Source organism: Typopeltis vanoorti, chromosome 16 (genome assembly GCF_054136105.1).
Source record: "Typopeltis vanoorti isolate ZY-2024b chromosome 16, IOZ_Tvanoo_1.0, whole genome shotgun sequence".
In the NCBI taxonomy this organism is placed as follows: domain Eukaryota; kingdom Metazoa; phylum Arthropoda; class Arachnida; order Uropygi; family Thelyphonidae; genus Typopeltis; species Typopeltis vanoorti.
Window position 1 is genome coordinate 39,086,149 of NC_143564.1, and position 27,783 is coordinate 39,113,931.

General features: G+C 35.2%; 1 protein-coding gene across 4 annotated transcripts in view; it reads left to right on the forward strand.

Annotated features, from left to right (window-relative positions):
- Positions 1–27,783, forward strand: part of crm (cramped chromatin regulator) — a 345,363-nt gene that overhangs the window by 220,457 nt on the left and 97,123 nt on the right. For all 4 annotated transcript variants that reach the window (XM_090406636.1, XM_090406637.1, XM_090406634.1 and 1 more), the window contains exon 11: positions 12,118–12,507. In XM_090406636.1, coding sequence (XP_090262762.1) covers positions 12,118–12,507 — 390 coding nt within the window. The remainder of the gene's footprint in view (positions 1–12,117; positions 12,508–27,783) is intronic.

Consider the following 27,783-nt stretch of genomic DNA (forward strand, 5'->3'; position numbering starts at 1 on the left):
CAATCAGAGAGCAATAATGGACAAGGAGACAGGAGGGAGCCTCCTAGATGTTTTAATTGCAACAAGGTTGGGCACTTAGCCCAAAATTGTTTTAGTAATAAGAGATCCTTCAAGGGAAATTGGGCAGCCATACCTTCACCCTTATAGTACTATTCACATGTACTACCACTGAGGATATCCCAATTAGCCTTATGGATTCCCTGAGGTATTTCTCTTTTCCCTGTGCATGGGATTCCAGCTCTCTCAACAGGTTTTCTGAGATGAAAGACACCTGGGATCCTGTGTCCACCAATGCCTTAAATCTCTTATTACATATTTGGCCTTCTACATAGTTACAAGGGAATAATGTCTGACCCCTCTTGATCTTTTTTCCAGGTGTCTCTGATGCATATGTGAGACCTATATACCTTCCTTGGGTTCGTCTGCTTGACATAACAATTTTGAGCAACGTGCCCCAGTTTGCTGCACCTATAGCACCTTGGGGGCTCTGTGCGATTACTCATGTCACGATCTCTGTCCGAGAACAAAGGAGTGTGCGAGTTTTCTCGATTGGATAGTTCTGCCAACTTTTCCACTATGTAGTCCAATTTATCTGACAGAGGCTTCTGAAGTTTCTCTACTTCTCTATGAATCATCTCCGTTGTTCTCTCATCTTTAGTGAAGCAGTTTTCTTGATGTTTTGTGGAGTTTGTCATTAGTTGACCAATCACACTGTCAAAGCGTTCCATCATGGGTTAATGAAGTTTCTCCACTGCATGTTTAACTAACTGGTGAACTTCGCTAAGGTTGGGACTGCTAGCAGTAGCTTGACAAATTGCTTCTGTCTTATTTTCGTCACTTCCTTTTTGTGTCTTCTGTCTCTCTTTCTTTTCATAATTTTCATTTCCGATTCTAGGATCCCTAATGTTATCCCTTTTTTCATGAATCATGTGGAGGGATCCAGTGCTGACTGCTGGACATATATCTCCTATCAGTTGCTCTCTTTCCTTTACAGCAGCATAACACTCCTTTAGACTTGTTATCCCTTTTCCAAAGACTGTTTCTCTTAATTCCTTCTTCAGGCCCATTCTAAAGTGTTGGAAGACCGTCCATTCAAGGTGGTGTCTGTCTTCACCTAGGACGTTCGAGGTATTTGAGAGATATCCTGTCATGAAATTCAGATATACGCTCTCTCTATCTCCTTGTACCATCTTGGCCCTACATTTTTGCATTTCGAAAATTATGAAATTAAGATTTCTTTAAACCTATTGTAGTCCAGCATTTCCTTTAGGGTCGGTGACAAATGAAGATATGTTTTGGCCTTTCCCACTAATTTACTACGTAATAATATGAGTAACTGAAAATCACTCCAGCGGGTAAGCTTTCTTAATTCTTCAATATATTCGAAGAAGGATACCACATCATCAGTGTCTTCCCCAGAATATTGTGGAAATACCTGAGCGGGATTTATAGATCCAAAAAATTCCTCGTTATTCATGTTGGAACTTGTAGGCAGAGACATGTTGGTGCTTTGGCTCACACTAAATTGTTATTAAATATTCTAATTACTATATTAATTCCTGAATGATATGAATTAAAAAACCAACTCACTGTGATTGATCTATTGCTAGTTTTCGGGATCTAATCACATCCTGTATTATTTATCTCTCTACTTATTTGTTATAATACGTTTGTACTCTAATCGTTTAGATTAACTTCTATTGTTTTATATCTTTCCTTTATCCTACCAGCTTTGCCATTTATGTTATGTCGAATTCTTGTTTTTATTTATACAATGGTTGTATTTTATTCAATCTTTTCTAACCTAAACCTTTTTCTATCTTAACCTTATCAGCTGCGCCATTTATGTTATTATGTTTATCTCTATTCGATTGTGTTAACGTCCTTATTCTTTATAATCCTACCGGCTTCGCCATTTATGTTGTGACTTTTTCTTATCCTTTGTCTTTACTATCCTCTCGACTCCGTCATGTATGTTATTGCCCTTTTCTTATCTTGTTTGCTTTTTTTTTACTTAATTAGTTATTTGCCCCTTATCTGCCCTTTCTTAACTAATCCAATATTCTATCTTTCTTAAATAAATTCAAAACTCGTCTAACGCTGTACCTTACTTATACACATTTATCCCATATAATTTAAACTCTATAATCAAATATTCTCTCATTCAGTGCTTTGCAGTCCTATTGGCCTCTCTATGTCTTAAGCAAACAATCTGAAGAAGTTCACCCTATAAGTATTAACACATTTATTTTTATGCTGCGCCAGCTAATACCTAGGTAGAAAGGATTCTTGTTCAGGGTGACCCCTTTAGAGAGTTAATGATTATTTGATCAAGCATAGATTTATCTCCCCCTCACTTGTCCTTTTCTTTCTTACAGTCGCGGCTTACTTATTGCATTAGTATTCATGGGTTTATCCCACTTGGTTCGTTGTTAATTTTATGAGCGGTAGTTTTGAATTCATATAATATAAGCAGATCAGGCAAGTACATGAATGAAACAATTTAATTAGCTTTAAGGTGATACACTATAATACATTTCAAAACAGGATAATATGGTTGCACTCAACTCAGATCAAAACTCTAATTAACTTGTACTTATCACATGTACTAAATCTTAATAACCTTAAATACAATCATAAAATACAATTCATAGATTATCATTAAGCCATTCGGATACACGTGGCTATCAGTGAACACATCAGCACAATTACACTTTTAGTTTAACATAATCTTGTATCCATTCGGCCTCTTGGGCAAACAATTCTTAACACTGTCTCGGACACGTATCTAGTTGTATGCCATTCTTACAGTTCTTTAAGTTCAGTCCAATTTGAACGTTCACACAGGAAATTCACTCTCTTCTTACAACTGGAATTAGTATTTTAAAAGTCTACATTACCATTTCTGTCCTTGAACTCTTAAAACTTGTTCCTGCCTTTTCTAATCATCAAAGCCTTCAAATGTAATGCTTTGGAGGATATCTTCTGTAGATCTGTGCGAGTAGAATCTCGAGGGAAACATGGGAGGTGGGTAACGTCGCCTTAAATGGATGGCTCAATTTAGTCCTTCCGTCGTACGACAACATCACAGCTATCCTAGAACATGGACATAGCTTGGCCCAATACGAACGCTACGATGGACGAACTGAGTGCCTTCCGCAACTGGCCAGGGACTTCCCTCCTACGACGAGTAGGACCACTCCAGAGATCAGGAATCCAGGAAGAAAAAAAGATAAGAGAGATCGAATCTTCATGCAAGGCCTTTTTGTTCAATTTTCTCCTCTCGGAAAATCTCGATATTTGCGATACATGCCAACTCGGTCACGTGTGTCCACGTCAATCTCATTAGCTCCCTCTATTAATTTTTCGCACGTGTGTCTGCCTCCTATTCCTGGAAGACGCTTAGGTTTCCCTTTCCAATACTTTCATAATGCAGGACGGTAAAGTGACCCTTGAACCCTGATTCATATGCTTTACTATTTCAGTGCAAGAGGCTGGTTTTTCAAACGGATTTTGCCAGCTTACATGGATTTCTGTTATCATGCCCACTCTTAATAGAGATTATATTTAAACACTTTATACAATTTTATACAATTCCTTAAGCTTTATCTTGACTTGTATTCACAAACAATTTATTTTTTTTTTTATTGCCAACGTTCCATGTTCTCTGCCTAAGTAGAATTAATGTTGTGACCTGAATATTTTAATATAAACCTTTTTAATGCTTATTCAGGACACAACAATGTACTATTAGATACTGGATCCCAGGCCTCTGTCATAACGTGAGATTATTTTCAGGGAATAAATTCCCGTGTGTGGAGAGGCATTTTTAATCTAAGGAAACTGATCAAGTTATAGGGGTTATCAACATTCAAAGTTTATGCAACAAAAAAGGTTAGAGTAAAACTGTACTTACCAGAGTTTAATATGTGTGTTTGGCAAGAGTTTTTGGTCCTCCCCAGGACATCTCGCCCACATGTTCAGATAATTTTAGGAACTAACTTTCTAGAGAGGTACAAGTTTTATTGCAACTTCTCTAGAGATGAGATATTCCTAATGGGTAACAAATGGTCCAAAGGAGGGAACCATAAATTTAGAGATAGGATTAAGAGGTTACGTGAAGAGAGAAGGCAAAGTAAAAGTTATGTCGTGCCAACTGAAAGAGACAATGAAGTTTCTAGATATAACCAGATTGATGCTGAGGTAGCTTCAATTTCAGAAGTGAAAGATCAATCTGAGACTTACCAAATATCAAGTGTTAGATTGGCAAATGACCAAGATAATACAGAAGAAAAATTAGCGGAGAATTGTCCAAGAACAATCGGAGTGAACTATATTGAGATAATTAACACATCTAGAGTTTTTAACAACAGACCGAGGTGGAACAGGCACAGAAAACATGAAGTTAATATACAACCTCAGCGGCAGTTTAGTTATGCAAACTTCCTCTGTTTTCTGTTTATGCTTAGAAAAGCTATAAGTGGATTGTTATGTTGGAATTTAGCACTTGCTACAAAGGCTGCACACTTACTAACAGATTGTGCAAGCTTTATGAATAAATTTAATGGAGAATTGATTAGGGTCAAAACACTAAAAGATAGCAGTAAAATTAGGTGTATCGAGAAGATAAAGCACATAATGAAATAAGGTACATAGGTCTGAGAGAGATATAAAAGAAGGAAGTAAACAAGTTTGTGGTCAAATTCTCTCCAGAAAAATTACAGGAAGGAAGTGTTGGAAAAAAATTTTTTTGGGGTCGAAGAAACCTATGTAAAATCGTGTATACAAGGAATCTTATGTAAAAACATCTTGTAAACCGATTTTACTGGTAAACTGAATCCCACTGTAAATACTTGTGTTTTGATAGAAAATTTTTGATGTTAATTAAATTGGAAATGATGTTTTTTGAAGTTATTGAATATTGTATTATCAAATATTTTGTATGTGAACAAAAGAAATTGTAGATGTGGTGAATTGTGTATAAGCATACCAAGGGCAAGCTAAAGTTCTAAACACAAAAGGAGGATTAATTCATAACCTGAGGCCATCACGTATGCAAAGGTCAAAGTTGCATGGGGTTTCCCGTCGAAGTGGATGTCAAGCAATGATACCAGGTGCAAGAATTTAGGTGCTGGCCGGAAAAGAGTGATGTAGTAGGGAGAACAGGCTCAGCAAGGATATATAGTGCTTGGCGATGCCAACTTGAGGCTTTTCTTTTGATCGGGATTCCTGTTCCAGTCATTCCAGGAGAAGGTGCGTGAGAGTGGTCAAAAAGAACGATGTCCAGTGGCAGCTATGCTGCCAGATAGCGATTCGGTGCGGGCATAATCATCGGTACAGTGGAAAAGCCAGCACAAACCGATCAACATGAGGAACCACGTGGACTGAACCCAGTAGAGCAGCTTCGCCCACATCGGAAAAGATGATTCGTGATCGTAATCACTAGTTTGTCCTACTCGAAGACAGCAAACCGTAAGAGAGGGTAACAAGCTGTGTGAATTTTTCGGAAGATAGAGAGAAAAAGCAAGAGAGATTCTGATGCTCGGTAATGTAGAAACTTTTCAATTCCTTTGTATACAAGAAACAGTTAGTGTGCAATAATGTGTGGATATGCCCAGTGATTGGACTTACAAAAATGAAACAGAACTTGAGTATCTAATCAACTAGTAGATTGTCTTAGCTCTCAGTAAGAATTCATGTACAGTGTGGTATTGAATTGCTAAAGTATGTTATAGCCTGATAGTTCTTGAATCTAGAATAAGATAAATGCTTGTACAAGAATGTTAGTTGAATAGGATGATGTTAGAGATTTAACTAAATTGTAGATATTGTCTCACAGTGTTTAAGACTAGGAGTTTTTAGGAGAGATTCAGTTTTGTTAAGTGATCTTAATATTTGTATATCATATTAGAGTAATGAATAAACCTTTCTTTTTCTTACCTAACAATTTGCATGATTTGTGAACTCAATGCACCGCTCATAAAAATAGAACCAGTGCAAGTTAAAATTTGGGGATAGCTACTTGTCTAAGAATTTGGATGGCACAGCTTTAACAAACAAATTTTTTCAAATTCTGACAAGGAGTTAATTCCAGATTTGTATCAAAGAAAATTGCCTCTATCTGGGGGCAATTTCTTTGTCTACCAAGCTTTGCAGATGCAAGCAATTTAAGTAGTGGCCATAGGATGAAAATGGTGTAAGCAAGTGCGAGAAAATTATATCAAATAATAGGGAGATTCAATAATTGTAACAATTAAGAGTAAAAACCAATAATGCACATAAAACGATTAAGGAAAGAAGAAAAAAAATTAACACTGGTATGGTAGGAAGTCAGCTGAATAAATTTATATGGAATAAGAAAGAAATTAGTTCAAACACTAAATTAGCTGTATATATACAAGACAGTGTTCAAACCAAGTTTAACTTACAGATCCAAGAGTTGGGTTAGAAATAAAACACTTGATCAAAGTCTGGAGACCTCTGATAAGAGGTCTCCAGTTCTGAGAAAAATTATTGAAGTCAACAGATGGCATCAATGGCTGTATTACATTAAAAATTCGATTATTAGGAAAGCACTTTCATTGTTAGCATTCAGGAATTTCTTAGTAGAGCTAATCTCAGGTTGTATGGTCACTTAAATAGAATTGGTGAGGAAAGATTAGCAAAAAACAAGTGTTGTTCTTTTTTGCCCAGTTGGCAGGAAAGAGATCCAGAGGAAGACCAAGATGTAGTTGGATTGATACATTAAAAAGTGCCTTAAAAGACAGAAATATATAAGATCTAATAATGCTGGAGTCTTGACAGATGAAGTTAGAGGAAAATTGTTGATCAGAAGTTAGTAATGATGTAACTTTTTCATGTTGTACCATTATAGCGATCGTGTACATCCCCTAAGAATACATATCAGGAATTCGATGATGGTTTTTAAGCCATTAATTGTTCTTGTTTTTTAGTGTTAATGCATGCATCCATACATACTTTGTAGTCATAATACACCTTCTTTGTAACCTATTCTAGATTTTTTTTTCCAAGTTTAAAGTTTAAGATATTGATTCTGACAGGAAGAAATTAGTATTAGATGGATATTTGTGTATTATATATAGAGATCATAAACCCAACTGATCTCTATATTCTCACTTATCTTTTATATCTCAGCATTTGGCATCTAATGATTAACCATTAGGAAATGATAATTAACATAATTTTTTTCTCTGCATAATATTGAATCTAACATTTCTTAAATTTCAGCAATATCCATGCTGGTGATGTAGGCAAGAGTGCAGTGACTTACTAATATTTTTGTTGAAAAGCTGGAATTTGTAGTCATTGAACACATTATAACGAAGCCTAGTCTAGAAAATAGATGTTCATTGAATGAAAGAGAAGAAACAGGTTTAGTGGGTTGGAAATTGGACTGCAAGGCTGAAACATCACAAGTGAATAACTGAAGAGAGATCATTGATCAGCCAGACCACCTTATTCTGAACAACATCATGAATTTTAGGGCAGACCTTGATACAGTGTCCCAAACACGTGCACAATGTTCTAAGGTTAGGCAGATTTGTTATTGCTGCAAAATTTAGAGCCAAATGAAGCTATTGATGTATTAATGCTAAGAAAGGCTAGGGATAAATATCAGTAAGAGTAGAGGCATCTAATCATGTTCGGTATGAAAGGAGAATTGAGTTTATTTTTGTGAGAATAGAAAAGGTATGGCTGTTTTGGTAGGTTTGACTAGGTTATCCTCATCCTTTTTAAATAATGGCACGAAGGTTTTTTTTTTTTTTAATCATCATCATCATTAAATTCCTGCCTCGTACCCTCAAGGGATGTACAGGATATGATAGTACTACATGACAAAAATTACATCATTACTAACTTCCTATCTACAATTTTCCTCCAAATCAGTCTGTTACTTGTCAAGACTCCAACATTATCAGATCTTATATTTCTATCGTCTAAGGCACTTTGTACCGTATCAATCCACCTACATCTTGGTCTTCCTCTGGGTCATTTTCCTGCCAACTGGGCAGAGAACACTTGTTTTTCTAATCTTTCCCCTCCCATTCTCTTTAAGTGACCACACCACCTGAGATTAGCTCTGCTAATGCATTCCTGGATGTTGGCAATGTCAAGTTCTTTCCTAATATCCTCGTTTTTAATATGATATTGCCATTGATGCCATCTGTTCACGCCTATAATCTTTCTCAGGACTCTCATATCTGCAGTCTCTAGTCTTTGGCCAAGTGTTTCACTTCTGACCCAGTTCTCAGATCCATAAGTTAAAACTGGTTTGAACACTGTCTTGTATACAGCTAATTTAGTGTTCCGACTAATTTCTCTCTTATTCCATATGAATTTATTCAATTGACTTCCCACCATACCAGCTTTGCTGATTCTGTTGTCTATTTCTATATTTAATTTACCATCTTCAATAAAAATCGTGCCTAAGTAGCTGAAATGTTTTACATGTTCCACAGGTTCTCCATTCACAGCACAGTTGACATTTTCAATGATTCTGCCTATTTTCATTGTCTTTGTCTTTTTATTGCTGACCTTCATACCACATCTATTATGACAGCTATTCAATTTAGTCAGAGAATCTTGCAGACTTGTAGCGGATTTATTTAGAAGTATAACATCATCCGCATAAAGCAAAGAGCTGACATTAACATCTCCAATTTTGATATCATGTTTAATACTACTTTCCTTCATAATGTGATCCATATAGATAATGAATAACAGAGGGGATAATGTACATCCTTGTCTCACACCAGATTTCACATTAAACCATCTTCCTGTACTTCCTTCAATTCTAACTGCTGACTTACAACTCAAATAAAGACTAAGTATTGCTTGATATAATGCCCCATCGACACCATATAACTGTGACATATTGAACAGCTTCTCTCTTGGAACCTTGTCATATGCCTTTTCCAAATCGACAAAACTTAAATACAGATCTTTGTTATATTCCTATGCTTTCTCAACTATTTGTCGTAAAGTGAAGATCTGATCCTGACAGCCTCTATTTGGCTTGAATCCAGCTTGCTCTTCACCAAGCTTTTCTTCCACAATTCTTCTCAACCGTTTCTCAAGTATACTTGCATAGATCTTGCCAGGAACACTCAGTAGGGAAATACCTCTGTAATTCTCACATTCAGTTTTATTTCCCTTTTTATAAATGGATACTATGAGAGCTCTACTCCAATCATCGGGAATTCATCCCTCTGTCCAGGCTTTCTGAACTATGCAGTGCAGCCACTGTAAGTCTCTTATATATATTCTTATATATATATTTTTTAAGGTATTGGTATAGAAAAAATCTTGGAATGATGAACACTGTGAAGTTTGTCAAATGATTAGGAGAAATAGTGTGTGCTGTCATCAGGAAAACTATGGATAGGGTTATTTGCCCATATGATGGAACTATAACCTTATAGTTCCATCATATGAAACTATAAGGTTATAGTTCCATATGATGGAACTATACTTTGCACCTTTCAATGACTCTTGTGGCATAGTAGAAAGATTACTGGAAACACATACACCAAAAAATTAATACTATTTTATTAATGCAAGTATTTAGATCTGAAAGTAACAGATCATCATCACCAGCAAACTAGCAATTCAAAAGGTAAAGGCAATAACAATGGATTGCTTTTCCCTTAAACAGATATGAGCCTTGTGCTAGATAACACTGATTAAACATTTCAAAATTTTTGCTGTATAAAGACAGTCATTCTGGTTTTGGATCAGGCAGTGCTTCAGCACTCTCTTTGAACAATCACTCAAATCTAAACAATCTTTGAACAATCACTCAAATTTAAAATGATTGTTAACAGGTGGGTCTTGGACCACAGAACACTGTGATCAGTGTCCACTCTGTATTTTGCCACACCAGATTTTTTTCAGGATTTTTATGAATGACGTAAGATTGGTATTTCTCAGTCCTTTTTTTTTTTTTCCAACAAAATGTCCTCTGTTTGTCCGAAGTGAAAAGAAAGCAGTCCAACTGAAATTGGTAAACACCAAAGAGAAAGAGAAAGATGGGGACCTTTATCCTTTGTATAGGGTAACCAAGACAATATTTTATTAACAGAAAAGAACTTAGGAACTATATTATATCTCCCTCTCTACCAGTTTACTCACTAGTAAACTGGTAGAGACCACACAGGAACAGTTTGTTATAGTAAATTTCTTTTGGCATGTCATTGTATCCACAGGGCTGTTTGTTGTTGGGCTTTCAGTAGTTTGTTATAGCAATGTTTAGTATAGTGAGAGTTGACTGTAATCACTTCATTCATAGTAGTGCTTCATGGTATAAACACCAAGAGAAGAAAAAATAAATCACTTCTATTAAACTTATTAATATTTTTCTGGTTTTCTACCCAGCATCTTCAGAGCACAAATTATAACTGTGTCAAGCACACAGGCACTCAGCTAAATCATTAGAAAAAATTCAAATTGTAATTGAATAGCACTTTATAGTATAAACAACATCAAGGGAGCCAAAAATAAATTGTGCTACAGTAAGAATTTTTACCTGCATCGGTGGGAAAGTTCATATCAGTGGGCTATTCCATCATTACAGGTCCAATTAGAGGAAGCCATCTACCATGACATACAGCAATCAACCAGAGGGGAAACTAGCTACCCAATTACTGACAGTGCAAGTTAGACTAAAATGTTAATTTGCTGAGCATGCCTTGATAAATACTCTGGAAATGGCAAGAGCAACAGTAGAGCATTCTTTCCAAACCTACTCATGGCATGTGTCCAGAAATTAGTGAAGTAGGCTTGATATGGTTTGGCTCCATACTGGTTAACTGGCTTACGGTTCATATATGGAAGTTGGCTATTGTTTACCTTTATTATTTTAGTGAGGACTGAGGTTTATGGCATTTCTTATCTTATTTTTTTGTAGTGGACTGTCGACTTGCTTTAAAGTATTGAGTTAAATGTAAGTAAAAAGAGTATAGAGATGATATATGATAGGTATTAAGTTCTGAAGCACAACTTTTGAGTAATAGAAAGATAGCATCACGACCAAACTTTGTCTAAGTTATTCAAGATTCTTCTGGAAAAAGACCACAGGGTGTATGTTATACATGTTATATATTTTGGTGTGTGCAGGAATTGGAGAGGAGAACGATGCCAGAGATTAGCTTTGTCTTGAGGTGTTGTTCGACCATTGCAAATTACCTTTACAAAGCACCAGAGGACACACAGCTACATTTGTTTGTGAATTCCACCCATGAAAGGTTGTTAACCTATTGTACTTTAGGACTGCAGATGGACTGAAGTTTATATAATCCAGAAATCTTGCTTTAGACACCAGACATGAAAATTTTCAAATTCTTTCTACTATAACCACCCCCTGCCATGATCAGAAAAAGAACGTATTCAAAGGTTATTTTTGGATCTAGTGTCAAAGTGAGTATCACAATCAGGACATTCTTAGCTGTATGCTAAGATTACATCACTCAGATTTTACCAAAGAAAGTATGAGTTGAAATGCATGGTAGTGAAAAGTAAAAAAAGATTATCAATAGATCTTTATGTCCATTAATTCTTCCAGCTGCTGCTAATAAATTAATAATCATAGTCATTATGAATGCTCTACAAGCAATTTATGAAGACTGCCTATAATGACTGAGTAATAAAATCAGATTTTTGGAGGCAAATTTGACACTAAACATGTATCTATGTTAAAATATGAAATTATTACAAATAAAATTGTTCAATCAGTTCTTATAACATAATTTTTGAATTGTTTTGATTAGGAATTGTTTAATTCCTAATCATATCCACTATGTTCTTATAGTTAGTGCTAATTATAATAAACATTTTTATTGCTGGTGTTCTCTATAACAAACACTGAAAAATCTGGCCATTGCTGAGAATCCACTTTCTATTATAACAGATATTTTCTCTGTCCCTTAAAAGTTTGCTATAGTGAGAATGGTGATATTAGAATAATTTCTTCATGTAGAATACTCATTTTTTATAGATTTCTTTAGTTTCATCTTGGAAATTAATATAAATAATCTGCAATCTATACTAGAATGAAAAATATATTTCAAAGGTTAGAATTGTCATTTAAATATTTTACAGCATGCACCACTGTCACCCACAAATCGTTGTGGGAACCAATCTCGAAATACAACTCCTCCATCTGGAAAATCAGCAGCAAGAGGGAATACAAGAAGTCCAAGTGTGCGATCTGCAAATAAAAATTGCAATTCATCTCTACGTAAAACAGTGACTGGAGATAAAGCAGTTCCAAGCAAAGATGTTGTCAGCAATGTATGTACATCACAGACTTTTCCTATTTCCAAAGAAGTACCAGCCCACTGTACATCGGTTCTTTCTTCTGGAAGTAGTAGTAGTAGTAGCACAGTTATAGACACCACTGCTGATAAACATGTTTTTGTAATGCCAGTGGGAACAGCTCCACGCACTGTTAAGCAACCATCAACTGAATCAATTAAGGAACAGTTAGATGTATGTATAAAATTTACTAGATTATTTATAGCAACTCATATATCTGATTAGTCAATATCAGTAGAGCCATTTTAGAATTTTCTTTTTCATATATAGTGTATAATTGTAGAAAGACTTGTAGTAATTTGAATTTTTTGTTTTTTACTGGAAGGAAAACTGCAAGTGAGAAAAATCATAGAACATTCATGATAATAAATACAAGTGATATAATGACCTTATATCTTAATTATATAGTTGTATAGTGCCATTGATTCCTTGAAAGCATACCTACATCATTATCTATCAGATGTTATATCACATCTTAAATATCGAAAATATATTACTGATTCTAGAGTTTGGTTTTCATTTACTATTTTAGTTTATCTCAGAATTCCATAACTTTAGTTTTCTTTGATGACATTTATACGGTTCACTACTTATTTGTCATAAATGGTAAATAGAGCTCTGAAGGTCTTCTGGTTTTTGTATGATTACCTGATCATCTGCAAAAAAGCATTGTGTTGATTGTTGTGTGTTGGTTGAGCTGTATTCTTGGATTTCTTATAGATTTTTACTTCTCTTATCAAGTCGTGTGTGTGTGTGTGTGTGTGTGTGTGTGTGTGTGTGTGTGTGTGTGTGTGTGTGTGTGTGTGTGTGTGTGTGTGTGTGTTAAATAAGTAAGAGAAAGGCTGCATCCTTGATCAGGTTATATATCTGCTATTATGCATTCATTAATATTTATATGTATGATTGCATTTAATAACTGTTTGGCAGCCTCATATTTCATAACTGTCATATTCCATAACTTGCATCTGTTAACTTATTCAAAGCTTTTTTGATAAATGCCAAATGAGTCTGTGAATTAGATTTTATATATATATATATATATATATATATTTTTTTTTTTCTTTCTATGATTTCCTTTACTACAAATACATCATCAATGTAATTTTGACCTTTCCTAAATCCAGCCTGTTCATCTAATAACAAAATGTCAGAAATAGAGGATGTCTTTTATTTAAAATCTTTATTTAAATACTTGCTTCAGCTAAATAACTGATATAATCCTTGCTGAAATTAGGATCTTTGATCCACACTCTACACAAAACACCCAACCACTGTTGTAGCTTTGTTTCACTAACAAGTAAGATGAAAGTTCATCATATCTCACCTGGCCCAAATCAAAAGTTCCAGCTTTGCACTCAACAGGTAATAACATTTTTAATATAACTTTGAAACAACCAAACACGGAACTCTTGCCCCCAGTTCAAATGGCTGTAGTTATTTTTTGTCTTCTGTTGCTAATGATTTTTGTAAAAATTTTGTTAAAAGGAGATGAGACTGATAGGACAGTAATTTTTAATATCTTCTCTGTTTCCTTTTTTAAATACTATAATATGGCCACTATAATAATAAGAATAGTGCTATCTCAATGCAAAAGAGTAAAGTGGAAGTTACACTTAAGCTTTCAGGGATATATATAAAAAGGGAGTTAAACAGGGAAATAGAGTAATTATAGTAAACAGAAAAGAACTAAATTGCCTGCAATTTGTTGAGGACATCGTTCTTTTAGGAAACTCTGCAGAACTTCAAAAAATGATCAGTGAATTGGATGTTGAAAGTAAATAATAAATAGTTGAAAGTAAATAATTAAATATAAACAAAAACAAAACAAAAATATTGTTTAATAAATACATAATGAAAAAGCCAGTACCCGTGGAACACTGGAAATTCATACAGTAACCTCCTAAATTTACCTAGAACAAAATATCACCAATAGGGCAGCTGTGAAGAAAAAATTAGACAAAGAATTCAACTCAGTTGTATAACCTTTGGAAAACAGTGAAGCACTTAAAAGAGACATTCCGATCTGCATTAGAAGAAAAATATTCGAAAGTTGTATACTTCTGGTTATGACATTTGGAAGTGCAATGTAGATTATGACTAAAAAAATTAACCAAAAAGTTGGACTATCTGAGGAAACTGGAAAGATGGTGTATTACCATTTAAGATAGAAAGCACAATACTTGGATCAGAGCTCAGGATAGGAGTCAGGACAGTATAATATAACAGCCATTAAAAGATCCAAATGGCAATGTGCAGGTCATATTGCAAGAAGTAACACTCACAAAGTTGTTATCTGAATGGTATCTCAGATATGGAAAGGAAGTTACAGGAAGACCAAAGAAGCAGAGGGATGAGAGTAGAGATGTCTGGAGCTCAGTGAAATAAAAAAGCTCAAGATAGGACTGAATAGAGATACGAGGATGGCCTTCAATCTGCAGTAGCCAATGAAGAAAATGGCTGATGATGATTATTGTTCTGACATTACCCAAACTGACATCTTGCTTTCAGTTTTCTCCTCCAGTAGTTGTGTGGATGACTAGCAAAATCTCCCAACTTATATCATAAACAGCTAAGTACATGCCACACTTAACAGCATATCTTTTAGCCAACCTTATCCATGTTTGGACACACAAATCATGAAAATGTTTACAGATATTCCTTTCTTTTAGTGTTCAACACGGTGATCAACATTCATTTTTGAAATTATGGATTCTATAACCATGTTAAAATAACTCTTTTTATTATCCCGACGTTTGATCTTCATATCAAGATCATTATCTGGAGCATACATAAATATACAAGACAAGCTGCATTACATTTCAAACTATAAGCATGATCTCTAGTGAAAAAACAAATAATAAATAAATTAAATTAAAAAAAAAAATTACATCAAGCTAATTTAATTTTTGATTACATGAATAAACATTCTTGCTTACAGATGGTTTTCCTTCCAGTAACAGTGATGTCCTATTTCTATTATTACAATTGTTATTTTTGATTTAAAAAAAAAATTATTTATAAATTACAACATGAGTAAACTTTCTTATAGATTTTTTTCCTTAACAGTGATGTCCTATTTTTCAGTATTAAAGTTATTTTAGATTTAGGTTCCTGGATTTTCTAGAGTCCTGTTTATAGTTGTTCTTAGAGAGGAAGGATTCATGGGACGTTGGTCTAAAAATCCCATACATATGGAAGGCATATATTCGTCCCACAAATCCTTCCTCTCTAAGAATAACTATAAACAGGACTCTAGAAAATCAAGCATCCTAAATCTAAAATAACAACTTTAATACTGAAAAATAGGACATCACTGTTAAGGGGAAAAAAAAAAAACCTATAAGAAAGTTTATTCATGTTGTAATTTATAAATAATTTATTTATTTTATTTATTATTTTTTTAAAATCAAAAATAACAATTGTAATAATAGAAATAGGACCTCACTGTTACTGGAAGAAAAACCATCTGTAAGCAAGAATGTTTATTCATGTAATCAAAAATTAAATTAGCTTGATGTAAGTTTTATTTTTATTTATTTTTTATTTTTTCACTAGAGGTCATGCCAGTGAGTAGCATGTGATCAAATCATTGTTTCTCTAGCTTATGGTTTGAAATGTAATGCAGCTTGTCTTGTATATTTATGTATGCTCCAGATGATGATCTTGATATGAAGATGGAAATGTCGGGATAATAAAAAGAGTTATTTTGACACGGTTGTAGAATCCATAATTTCAAAAATGAAAGTTTAGAGATATTACTTTTGTTGTTTGTGATATTTCAACAGCATTTAATTTTGTCTGGCTTGGAGTCTGCCTTGCCAGGCTACAATATTCTAGTCTGCTTTCTATCTGTTGTGATTGTGATTTCTATCAGTTGTGATGCTGTAATTGCAAGGTTACCCTAAATCTGTATGTTTTTATGCACACACTCTTTCTTCTATATAAATAACCTTTTCTGACTAACCTCAAATCCCATTCATGGTTTTGTTAATGACAGTACACTCCATCTTCATGCAACAAACTCTGCAGTGCTGAAATGACTTAAGCTTCAAGATCTTCTATAACCATCACTTTAAATGCTGATTTCCTTGCCATTCTTCAGTAGAGGGAGGATTTTCTGGTGAGCATTGATGCTACCAAAATATAGTCCTGTCTTATTTCCTATGCAAAAGATCTAATTTCTTTTCCATTTTGATGATATTCAGATCTCCTGTCACAGTGAGATTTCCCTTCTTGGTTGTCTTGCATATAGTCTTTCCTGGCAAGAAATACATCCATAGCTTACATAAAATAGACATTGCTTCACACCTGTACAACTCCTGTCATTCCTAATACTATATAAATATCAAACATGCCCAACCTCAGAATACTGTTCTCACATTTGACATAATGCACAAACAACTTTCTTAAGAATGCTTGATGCTGTCCATAAGATAATCTGTTTAATAAATGACCCTCCTCTTTGTCTCTCGTTCACTCACTTGCAAACTCCCTCTAAACGATTTTTCATTGATGTTTCTGCATTATATCTTTTCTGCAGGATAATTTCATAGGCATGGCTCCATTGGATTAGCCACCATCATTCTTCTACTCTCTTTGTAACCTGAAAAATCACATTCAGAAGAAATGAAGAATTCGGTAAAACATTATAGCAAACTGTGTGTGTGTGTGTGTGTGCGCGTGCGCGCGTGTGCACATGAAAACTTTGCTTACATTCAAAACAACACAAAGAGATTAATATGCCAACAACAAATATGAAATCATGTAGGATTCTGATTACATATATTATTTGTGAACATGCTTTCACTGTTGTGCATGTCAGTGTGCTTTTGTTTGCATGCTTGCTGACCAGTGGGAAACATTCATATGTATAGGATATAATAATATATCTAATGCATCTTAGATTTTCCTTTCTATTTTGTCATAACACTGGTAGAAGAGATCAGATTCATTCCACAGAACTTTGTATTTTTTCTGTCAGTGCATCATGTTGACCAGCTGAAGATAGTACATATAAAGCTAGAGCTGTGGCCTCACTTCTCTGGCATTCCATATGCTTTTTGATGTACTTTTCAGTAGATTTTTCAGTCTTTCCATAGTGTACTATCCTGCAATCACACCACAGTTAGGGAATGCTTAGTATTTCAGAGGACTGTCTGGATTTAATGGATCAAAATAGTTGACTATCCTGACTAAAGGAGTAAATCCTGATCTGATTTTGGCTGGTATTAAAGAAATAGGACTAGTATAGAGAAGAATGATAAAACCTTTGACTTTTATATCATTGGAGGTGAGATGAGTGCATTGGTTAATAGCAGGCTCAAGATGGTGTTAAAGAAAAAGGGGGGGGTTGATATTAGAGATTTTGGCTAGCTCTTCCTCATCAGTAATGAGATGATGGACTCTTGCTTCTAGTGTTAAAATGATGCCCAGTTTTTAAGATCTAATAGTGAGAAGAAGAGTGCAGATGTCAATATGATTGGTTTTCTCAAGAAAGAAATTTTTAATTTTCCAGACTCTTTAGTTATGCTTAAATCCAAATTCAGAAGTGAACTATTGGAACAATACCTCAATATTACCTTAATTCATAGGTGATGTTGAGGTGTCAGTTGTTGAAGTGGTTGAGAAAATCAAAAAGTGATTATTGTCCATGGCTCCTAATTAAGAAAATATTCATCACTATACCTCTTCCATACCTCAAATGTTTCCATATGAAGATTTGCTAATACAGTTAATATACCTCAGAAAACAAGGATTTGTCCATAAATAGTCTCAAGTTTTGTTTATATATGGTATCATCATGCTTAAAATACTCAGATCATGCACTTCTCAAATATTGTATCTCATCTCGATATTTTAAATATAGGGTGTCTTGGCTAGAGGTGTCCAAAAATACACACACTTATTTCAGCATCTATTAGTTTTATTAAAATAAATTTTGGTTATTATACAAAGTAACTCACCAATTTATGAAGATTAGTCAAGTTCAATGTGGGCACCTTTTGTAGCTTGACAGATGTCATAATGATACTTGAGCTCTTGCCAGTTGTTTTTCAGCATCCCAGGCATTATTAGAGCAACTGCTGCAATGATATGCTGTTTCGAATTGTCCAAATCTTGAACTTTTCTTTGGTACACAGAGTCTTTAATAAATACCCATGTAAAAAAAAATCCAATGGAGTCATGTCCAGAGATCTAGGCAATCCAATATCAAGGAAATTGCTGTTATGCTGTTTTTGCACATGCATGACTACTCATGTGCACTGGTGACCTTGAAAGTGGGACAAAATAAATCTTGGAGAGATTTCCTATTTACAGCTTTAGTTTGAGAAAATATAATGAGTAGTTCTCACATTATACACTGTTATTTTTGGATACCTCTAGCCTTGACGCCCTGTACAGTGAAGCCATATATTTTGAAAAATCAAGTGATTTACTTGCCCTACTTTCATCATACAATGAGTCTTAGGTGACTAGAAAACTTCTTTGATTCTGCAACAGGTTGTAATAAACTTTGTTGATTTGCATGTTTTAATTTTGCTAATGCATTCTGAGAGGATGGTGCAGAACATCAGTAGAGTGGAAGTGACGGAGGCCATGAAGAGGATGAGGAATGAAAAATCGGTGGGCACCGACAGAATTCCAGTGGAGGCATGGAAGGCACTGGGGGAAGAGGGAATTGACCTGCTGTGGGACTCTGTTCATGAGTTTGCCAACAGGAAAATATACCCGAGGAATGGAGGGAGAGTACTCTTGTCCCCATCTACAAGGGTAAAGGGGGATGCACAAGACTGTACAAATTACAGAGGAATAAAGTTGATGTCCCACACAATGAAAATCCTAGAAAGGGTTCTTGATGGTAGATTGAGGAAAGGAGGTCGAGGTTGCAAAGGAACAATTTGACTTCATGGCTGGTAGATCAACAACAGATGCTATCTTTGGGTTATGGCAGATGATGGAAAAGTATCGAGAGAAACAAAGGGAGCTACATCTGGCATTTATTGATCTGGAGAAAGCATACGATAGAGTGCCAAGGCAAGAAGTCTGGAGGTGTCTGAGGGAGAAGAAGGTGCCGGAGAAATATGTCAGGTTGTTGCGGGAAATGTACAGAAATGTGAAGACAAGTGTTTGGACCTGTCTGGGACAGACAGAAAGTTTTCAAGTAACAGTTGGCTTGCATCAAGGGTCAGCATTAAGTCCGTTTCTGTTTAATATTGTGATGGAGGTGGTAACAGAGGTGGTGAGAGAAGATGCGCCTTGGACAATGTTGTATGCAAATGACATCTTGCTGTGTGCAGATTCAAGAGAAGAAGCGGGAACTAAACTGGAAAGATGGAGAAAAGTACTGGAAGAGAGAGGTATGAGAGTTAGCAGAAGTAAGACAGAGTATATGTGTTGCACAGCGGGCAGCAGACAGGAGACAGATCTGGAGCTGGAAGGAAATGTCATCAGGAAGGTGAGAGACTTTAGATACTTAGGTTCAACAGTGGAAGAAGATGGAGGAGCTGAGAAGGAAGTGGGATGCAGGATACAAGCGGGTTGGAGGAACTGGGGGGAGATGGCTGGAGTGTTATGCGATAAGAGGGTGCCGATCAATCTGAAAGGCAAAATTTATAGGACAGTAGTGTGGCCAGCTATGACATATGCTATAGAAACTGTGGCCCTGAGGAAAAATAACATTAGCAAGATGGAAGTAGCAGAGATGAGAATGCTTAGGTGGATGTGCAGTGTGACCAGAAAGGATCGTCTGGAAATGACTATCAGGAGAACAGTGAAAGTTACGAACTTAGGAGCAAAAATACAGGAGGCAAGGTTAAGGTGGTTTGGTCATGTGATGAGGAGGGAGGATGAATATGTGGGAAGAAGGGTCATGCAGATGGATGTACAAGGAAGGCAGAAGCGTGAGCGACCAAAGAAGAGATGGAGGGAGCTGGTAGAAGAGGACTCGAGGATGAAGAACTTGGATGTGGTGACAGCCCAAGACAGGAAGGTGTGGAGGAGACTCATTATAAACAGTGACCTCACTTAAGTGGGAGAAGCTGCAGAAGAAAAAGAAGATTTGATTTTTTTTTTTTTTTTTTTTTTTTTTTTTTTTTTCTCCTGTATGAGTTACATTTTCTGTATTATCTACCAATTTTTTTTGTTAGTATTATTGTCCATATTTGACAGGCTGAGTGGATAGCACACTGGCCTTCCAACCAACAGGTCGAGGGGTTAAATCCCTCTATGTGTATGGATTTTTGTGAAAGATGAGCTTATACAGCTCCTTGAGTTTATTATTATTATTATTATTACCCTAAGACCTCATGAAGTCAAAGACTCATCTGGGATATAAAGCTTGTCTCTCTCTCTCTCTCTTTTAATACTTCATTGGATTCTACAAACAAGTTTTTAATTTAATCCATTATATTCTCAAACAGAAGTTTAATTTTACTCTTTGGTCATTCTGAGACTTCATTTTCTCTAATATTACAAATAACATCCTAAAATTATGGAAAATTTTTCTGCTTGGTTACATCGTATATCATACTTGACAAAAAATTATTTTCTTTCTAATCCTATACTGAAGCATAAACAGAAGTGTGAAATGACTGCATTTTTTGTCATATATGATATATATTGTAACCAAGCAGAAAAACTTTCCACAGCTATCTCTCATCCAGTGTTTATTAAAAAGGTAATAAAGTGATACATCTTTTTTTTTTTTCTACTTGTAAATGGCAAATATATGACTTGTGCATTGATTTAATCTTAGTGTCTTCTCGAGTCTTTCTCCCACTGATGAGACCTCAGGAAAGGTCGAAACTCGCCTGGGTAGTGACCCTTTCCATAATTGGATACTAAGGCAATTGATTTCAAGTCAACAGCCTCTGTATATAAGTAGACTAGTCATGAAGTTACTTCATGATTATGCTAAAACTTAGGTGTAGGAATAAAGTAAGAATATAATTTCTTGTCAAATATGATATACATGGATAAATTAGATGTTAATATATCTCTTCTTCCAGTCACTCAGGATGAAATTTCATTATTATCTAAGGATCATAACTATGCCATTTCTCTGAGAAACTTTCCTGTGGACTTTTTTCACCTTATAAACATTGACTACATTCTGTTCCTTTGGAGACTATCATCAGATCTGTTTTATGTCTGTCATGATAGTTTTTGGAGCCAAAGCACCTCCAGTTTAACATTTCCTGAATTACAAGCTCTCACATCTCTAATGACAAATGACAATGTTAATATACCTCTTCTTCCACTCACTCAGGATGAAATTTTATCTAAAGGTCATACTATGCTGTTTCTCCGAGAAATTTGCCTATTATGGACTTTTTTTTTTTCCCACCCTATAAACAGCAGCTACATTCTCTTCCTTTGGAGATAAGTATCAGATTTGTTTTATGGAGCCAAACTACCTCCAGCCTAACATTTCCTCATTTGAAAGCTCTCAAATCTCTAATGAAAAATGGCAATCTTGTTATCATCAGAACTGAGAATGGCAAAGCATTAGTTGTACAAAATAGAAAAGAATATTTTATGAAGATTACCTTACTGTCATATTATTTTTCTACTTATCATCCCCTCTTGTGTGACACTACTGTTAGCCAAATTAGTAAACTTTATAAATTGATTGCTGTTTCTAGTTGTGATGAAGAATTCAAGAAAATGTTAAAGATATTCTACATTCATCCTAGTAGAAAGTTATATGAGCTTCCACAGATGGAACACTTCTCTATGAACTATCATCAGTTATATTATCTGTCAGTTTATCATTACCATATATCCTTTTATTTATGTCTGCCATGATACTTTTTGAAGCCAAAGCACCTTCAGCTTAACATTTCCTGAATTGCAAGCTCTCGCATCTCTAATGAAAAATGATAATGTTAATATACCTATATAAAACAGCAAAATATGCCTCACATATTAAGAACTCTTTAGATGAAAAATTACATTAAAGAGACAATCTTCAACAAAATCAAAAAAAAAAAAAACTGACAATTTCAAAAGGAAGATCTTATTGAAGCAGATCAATGGCATCTTTTATAGGAATGTTCGTGAAAGTAGAAACTATATCTGAGATAATCATATTACATCAGTCCCTCGATTGATGTATTATGATTGCCTATTAATGCATCGCCGATTAGTGCGTCATTTTTTTCTCTACCAATATGCAATTAATGAGCCTCTAAAATTAGATTAGTGTGCCTATATACATCTTAAAAATAAATGTTCTAGATTTTAAAAATTTTCTATCTATACATTTTATTATGGCTAACTATTTTATAAGATCACTCACCAGGATGAAATAATTTAGTTACTGATTTTTTTACATTTTTTTAATTCGTATGGGGGTTCTCCCTGTACCTCATCCATCTCTTAGGACTGTTGAGCTCTCCAAACGAGGGATCGAGTATGTATTTATGACTGTAAATCTGTGTGACAGTTATAAATCCGTCATGTATTTATGACTGTAAAACACTGTTCTGAGGAACGAAAAAACCCAAGTTTCCAGGTGAAAAACCCTCAACCTCTGTATGAGACTGGATAACTCGCCTTTCATCGAAAGAGACCAGATAAAAGTTCCTCACATCATAGATGGGAATTGCACCCACGTCTTTACAACCAAAGTGCTTCGTCTATACTGACTGAGCTACTGAGGCTCTAGTTACTGATTTAAAACATTTTACAAAGTTATTTTTAATAACATACTAGATTATTTCCATGTACACTATGTTCCAAATTTACTACCAAAATTTATGTCATCTGCTAATTACATAGCATTTTGCTCTCGTGCCTCCTTTGCAATTGTTTTTCTTTTTTATTTTAAAGTATTTTCCCAATCTTTATTCATGAGTACAAGAATTAGTAAGCAAAAAAAGTGGAAGTGTGAAAAATATTCGAAAAGTAATTTCATTGGAAGAAAAACTTGAAATAATAAAGAAAAATGAATGAGGCAAGTAGAGCAAAGGTATGACGAGAACACAAAATAAATCAACTATAAGAGCAATTTTATGCAAAGCTGCTGGATACAAAGAGAAGGGTAAGGCTGCTTCAGGTTCATCATGCATGTACCTGCAAAAGTATTATAATGATTGAATTAGACAGTTTTCTTTCTACACGGATCAAAGATTGTAACCAAAAACAGATCCCACTAAGCACTGACCTTATCAAATCAAAAGCATTAAGTTTCTTTGCAATTGAAAGAAAGTATTATCAGTGATAGAAAAGAAGAAGAATTCCACTCTAGTCCTGGGTGATTTGAGAATTTCAAAAAGAGAAATAGCCTACATAATGTTCAAATCACAGGTGAAGCTGCAAGTGCAGATAAGCAGGTGACCACAAATTATCCACTGATTTTGAAGAAAATTGTGGAAGAAGGGGTGCTACTGGGACCAATAAATATTTAATGTCAATGAAATCAGCCTTTTTTTGGAAGCCAATGCTTTGCAAGACTTTTCTGGTCAAATCAGAGAAATCTCGGACTGGTTATAAAGTTGCAAAGGATAGAATGACTCTTCTATTAAGTGGCAATGCTGAAGGTGATCTAAAGTTAAAACCCATGGTAGTTTATAGAGCACAAAATCCTAGAACTCTCAAAGGCATTAATCAAGCATCCTTCCCTGCTATTTGGAAGTCAACAAGAAAGCATGGATTACTGAAGTTTTATTCAAAAGATGGTTCACAAGTTATTTTCATCCAACAGGTGAGGATTTTTGCAAACAAAATAATCCTGATTTTAAAGCTCTGCTTATTTTAGACAATGCACCTGGTCACCCTGCTGTGAGAACATTAAAGTGATATTTTTACCACCAAATACAACTTCTCTCATACAACCTATGGACCAGGGGATTATCGCAACCTTTAAGGCATACTACCTGAGAAGAACATTTAAACAGGCAATAGAAGCAACATCTGGAGAGAATTCTGTGACATTAATAGACTTCTGGAAGAAATTTAATGTTAAATCTGCTATTGAAAATATTCACCAATCTTGGAGTGAAATTACTGCTAGCAATATGCCAGCTTGGTTGGCCGAGTGGTTAGCGTATCCGCTCTCCAGCCAAAAGGCTGCGGGTTCAAATCCCGATGTGGTCATGGATGTTCGTGATTGTCTGTGAAAATTCTAGTGGTGGTTGTGTCGGCGGTAGATGGCATTGGTGTAGATGGTGAAAGTAGTAATGGAGATGGAGAGTTGTGGAATAGGTGCCCTCCCTCGATCAGGCTTTGGATTCCTTGGAGGTGTCATGTAATAATAATAATTTGCAGGCCTGGTTGGCCGAGCTAACCACTCTCCAGCCAGAAGGCTGTGGGTTCTAATCCCACCGTGGGCATGGATGTTTGTGATTGTCTGTGAAAATAATAGTGGTGCTGGTGGACAGTAGAGGGCGTTGATGTAGATGAGGCGGTTTGTGGATGAGGTTCAGTGGTGGAGATGGAGAGTTGTAGAGTAGGTGCCCTCCCTCGATGAGTCTTAGGACTCCCTGGAGGTGTCAAATAATAATAATATGTGAACCATTTTGAAGCACATTCTTCCACGTTTTGCAAATGATTTTAGAGGCTATTCAAATGAAATGGATAATGTTGTTGAGGAAATTGCCAACATCGGGTGTGAACTGGGCTTTGATGAGATTGACAATGATGATGATGTCCAAGAGTTAATGAAATCTTCTGAGGAATTAAGGGATTCCGACCTGCTAAATTTAGATGCACAGTGGGAAGACCCTGAAGAAAATTTAACCATTGACAGTCAGCCAAAAGAGATTTCACAGAAACAGTTTGAAAATATTTTTCATACAATTGAAATTTTTAAACAGCAATGCTTAGAGGCTGACCCTGATGAAGAGAAGCAGTAAAATTTGCAGAAGAATAGAAAAGGCAATAGGACCATACCATCAGTTGTATGAAAAAGAGAAACGGAATGTTTGCCAAACTACGTTATCTTGATTCTTTGTTAAGAAGTAGAATAATAAGTTTATATTCTGAATATGTTTTATTGTCTTTCACTTTCATGGTTTTCCTTTAACTAGGTCCTGAGATATGCCCTAATTCTTTTATTAAAAAAATTAAGGGTTCAAAAAAAAAAAAAAAATTTGAGGAAAGAGTTATACTTTTTCCCATAGGTTATATTTGATTAATACATTTTCGATTAATACACCCATTTTAAAGAACATATTAGGCGGATTAATTGAGGGATTGCTGTATATGAAATCTAATCTGTGATGTTCAGTTAAACTCTTTATATATTATGATTAGCTTAGATATAGTGTCTGCTTTCACCAGTATTCCTATAACAGACACTATTGATCTGCTTCAATAAGATTTTCTCCTGAAATTGTCAGGCTTTTTGATTTTATTGAAGATTGTCTCTTTAATGACATTTTTCTTAATTGCTCTGGTACAGATATTTGGATGACATACTTGCTGTGTGGAATGGTTCTCCATTGGATATAGGATTTTTCAATTCTAAAACGAATTCAATGCATCCTGGGATTCAATTCTCTGTTCACTTTCTCTACAGATTTAAATTCTCTAGAGAAGGGGAAAAAAAAAACATCCAGTAGTGTTTTGTAAAGAAACTCATGCTGACAGTTATATGCATGCTATGTCACATCATCATCCTAATAAAAAAAAAAATTGGGACTGTCAAGACCTTATTACACCATGCCCATGCTTTATGTTCTACATAGGGCTTATTACTTTAAGAATTAATTAAATTGAATTAAATGAAATCGGCATTTTTGAAAATTGGTTTTGGTTAGGCCTTTTTTACCAAAGCATTCAATAGTTTTAAGTTCCCTGCCTCCGTATTGTAAAAGTTCTGAGGCCTCTCAGTGTCAAAATGTCCTTTTGTCCTGTCAAGAAAATTTCAGGTGGAAGACAAGGATGCAAATTATCTCCACTCTTATACATCATTTATATGAATGTCATGAAAAAAAGTAGCATTAAACCTGATATTAGAATCAGAGATATCAAACTTTTCATCTTTGCTTTATGCAGATGATGATGTACTCTTAAATACATCCAGTGCAAGCCTCCAGGATTCTCTAACTAAATTGAATAACAGCTGTAATAAATTTGGCATGAAAATCAGCAATAAAAACACCAAAACTGTGAGAATAAGTTGGACCATTGAAAACTTTAGCTGCATTCTCAATGGAGAACCTATATATACATATATATATAGATTATATTATTCTATATATAACTATATATAGAAAAAGGGGGTGTTTAAGGGTCAAAGCTGTATAACTGAGAGGAGACCTCCACATAGCCTTTAAAGGAATGCGAACAACCGACCAGGGCTTCTGACCTAATGTCCAATCCTCACCTTCTCGTAGTGTACCCTGTTGGGTATCTATTTGGATACTGAACGAACGAGGATGGGCTGGCAATTTGGGATTTAGCTGACCAAATTGTATTCTTATTGGTTAAACCAAAATAAAAAAATGATGGTACAACAACATGACAAAATTTCATGCCGGCTGGGGCGTCGCCAGGTTAAACAAGGTCCCCGTTGTTTTCGCCAGGGAACCAGGGCGAACAGCGAAAAGTCAGCTACTGGAACAAATCTGAAAACAAACCCCAACTCAACATCACCAGAGTTAAAGATCGGTACTATCAACATAAGAAGCCTGAATGGCAAAGAAATGGAGCTAGCTGAGGAATTAGATAAGTACCAGATCGACATAATAGGGGTGACTGAAACAAAAAAGACAAAAACTGGTGAGATCTTTCTGAGCAATAAATACAAAATGTTATATTCAGGCAATGACAATCAAGGAAAAGAAGGAGTAGCCATAGTATTCAACACAAAATACGAGGCTAATCTTCTTGAATGGCAGCCAGTCTCAAGTAGAGTAACGTGGGCAAATGAGAATGGGGAACTGGACAATGAGACTTATTTGTGCCTATGGTCCCACAGAAGGTTCTACTAAGGTAGAAGTGGAAGAATTTTTTGAGGCTTTAGAAAAAGCAACTGACACAATGAAAAAGGAAAAGTTGGTCCTTGTTAGGGATCTAAATAGCAGAGTAATAAATGATTGTGAAACATACAAAAATATTTTGGGAAAATTTGGAGAAAAGAGCAAAGCTAATAATAATGGCAAATATCGGTTGGATTTCTGCTCAGGACATGGACTGGTTATTACTAACACCATGTTCCAACATAAAAATGTGCACAAATTCACATGGAGAAGAGAGACAAGGAATAAGAAAAGTCTCATTGACTATGTTATTGTTGATAGTGATGTTTTCTCCCTGGTGCAGGACACCAGAGTGTACAGAGGATTTGAAATTGGAAGTGATCACTATTTAGTTTTGAACAGGATAAAACTGAATTTCATATTGAAAAGAATAACATGTAAGAAAGTTTTAAAGCAAATAAAAGTTGAGCAGATCTCAGATGTGAACTGTAGACTAACATACACAAAGATTATTGAAGAAAAA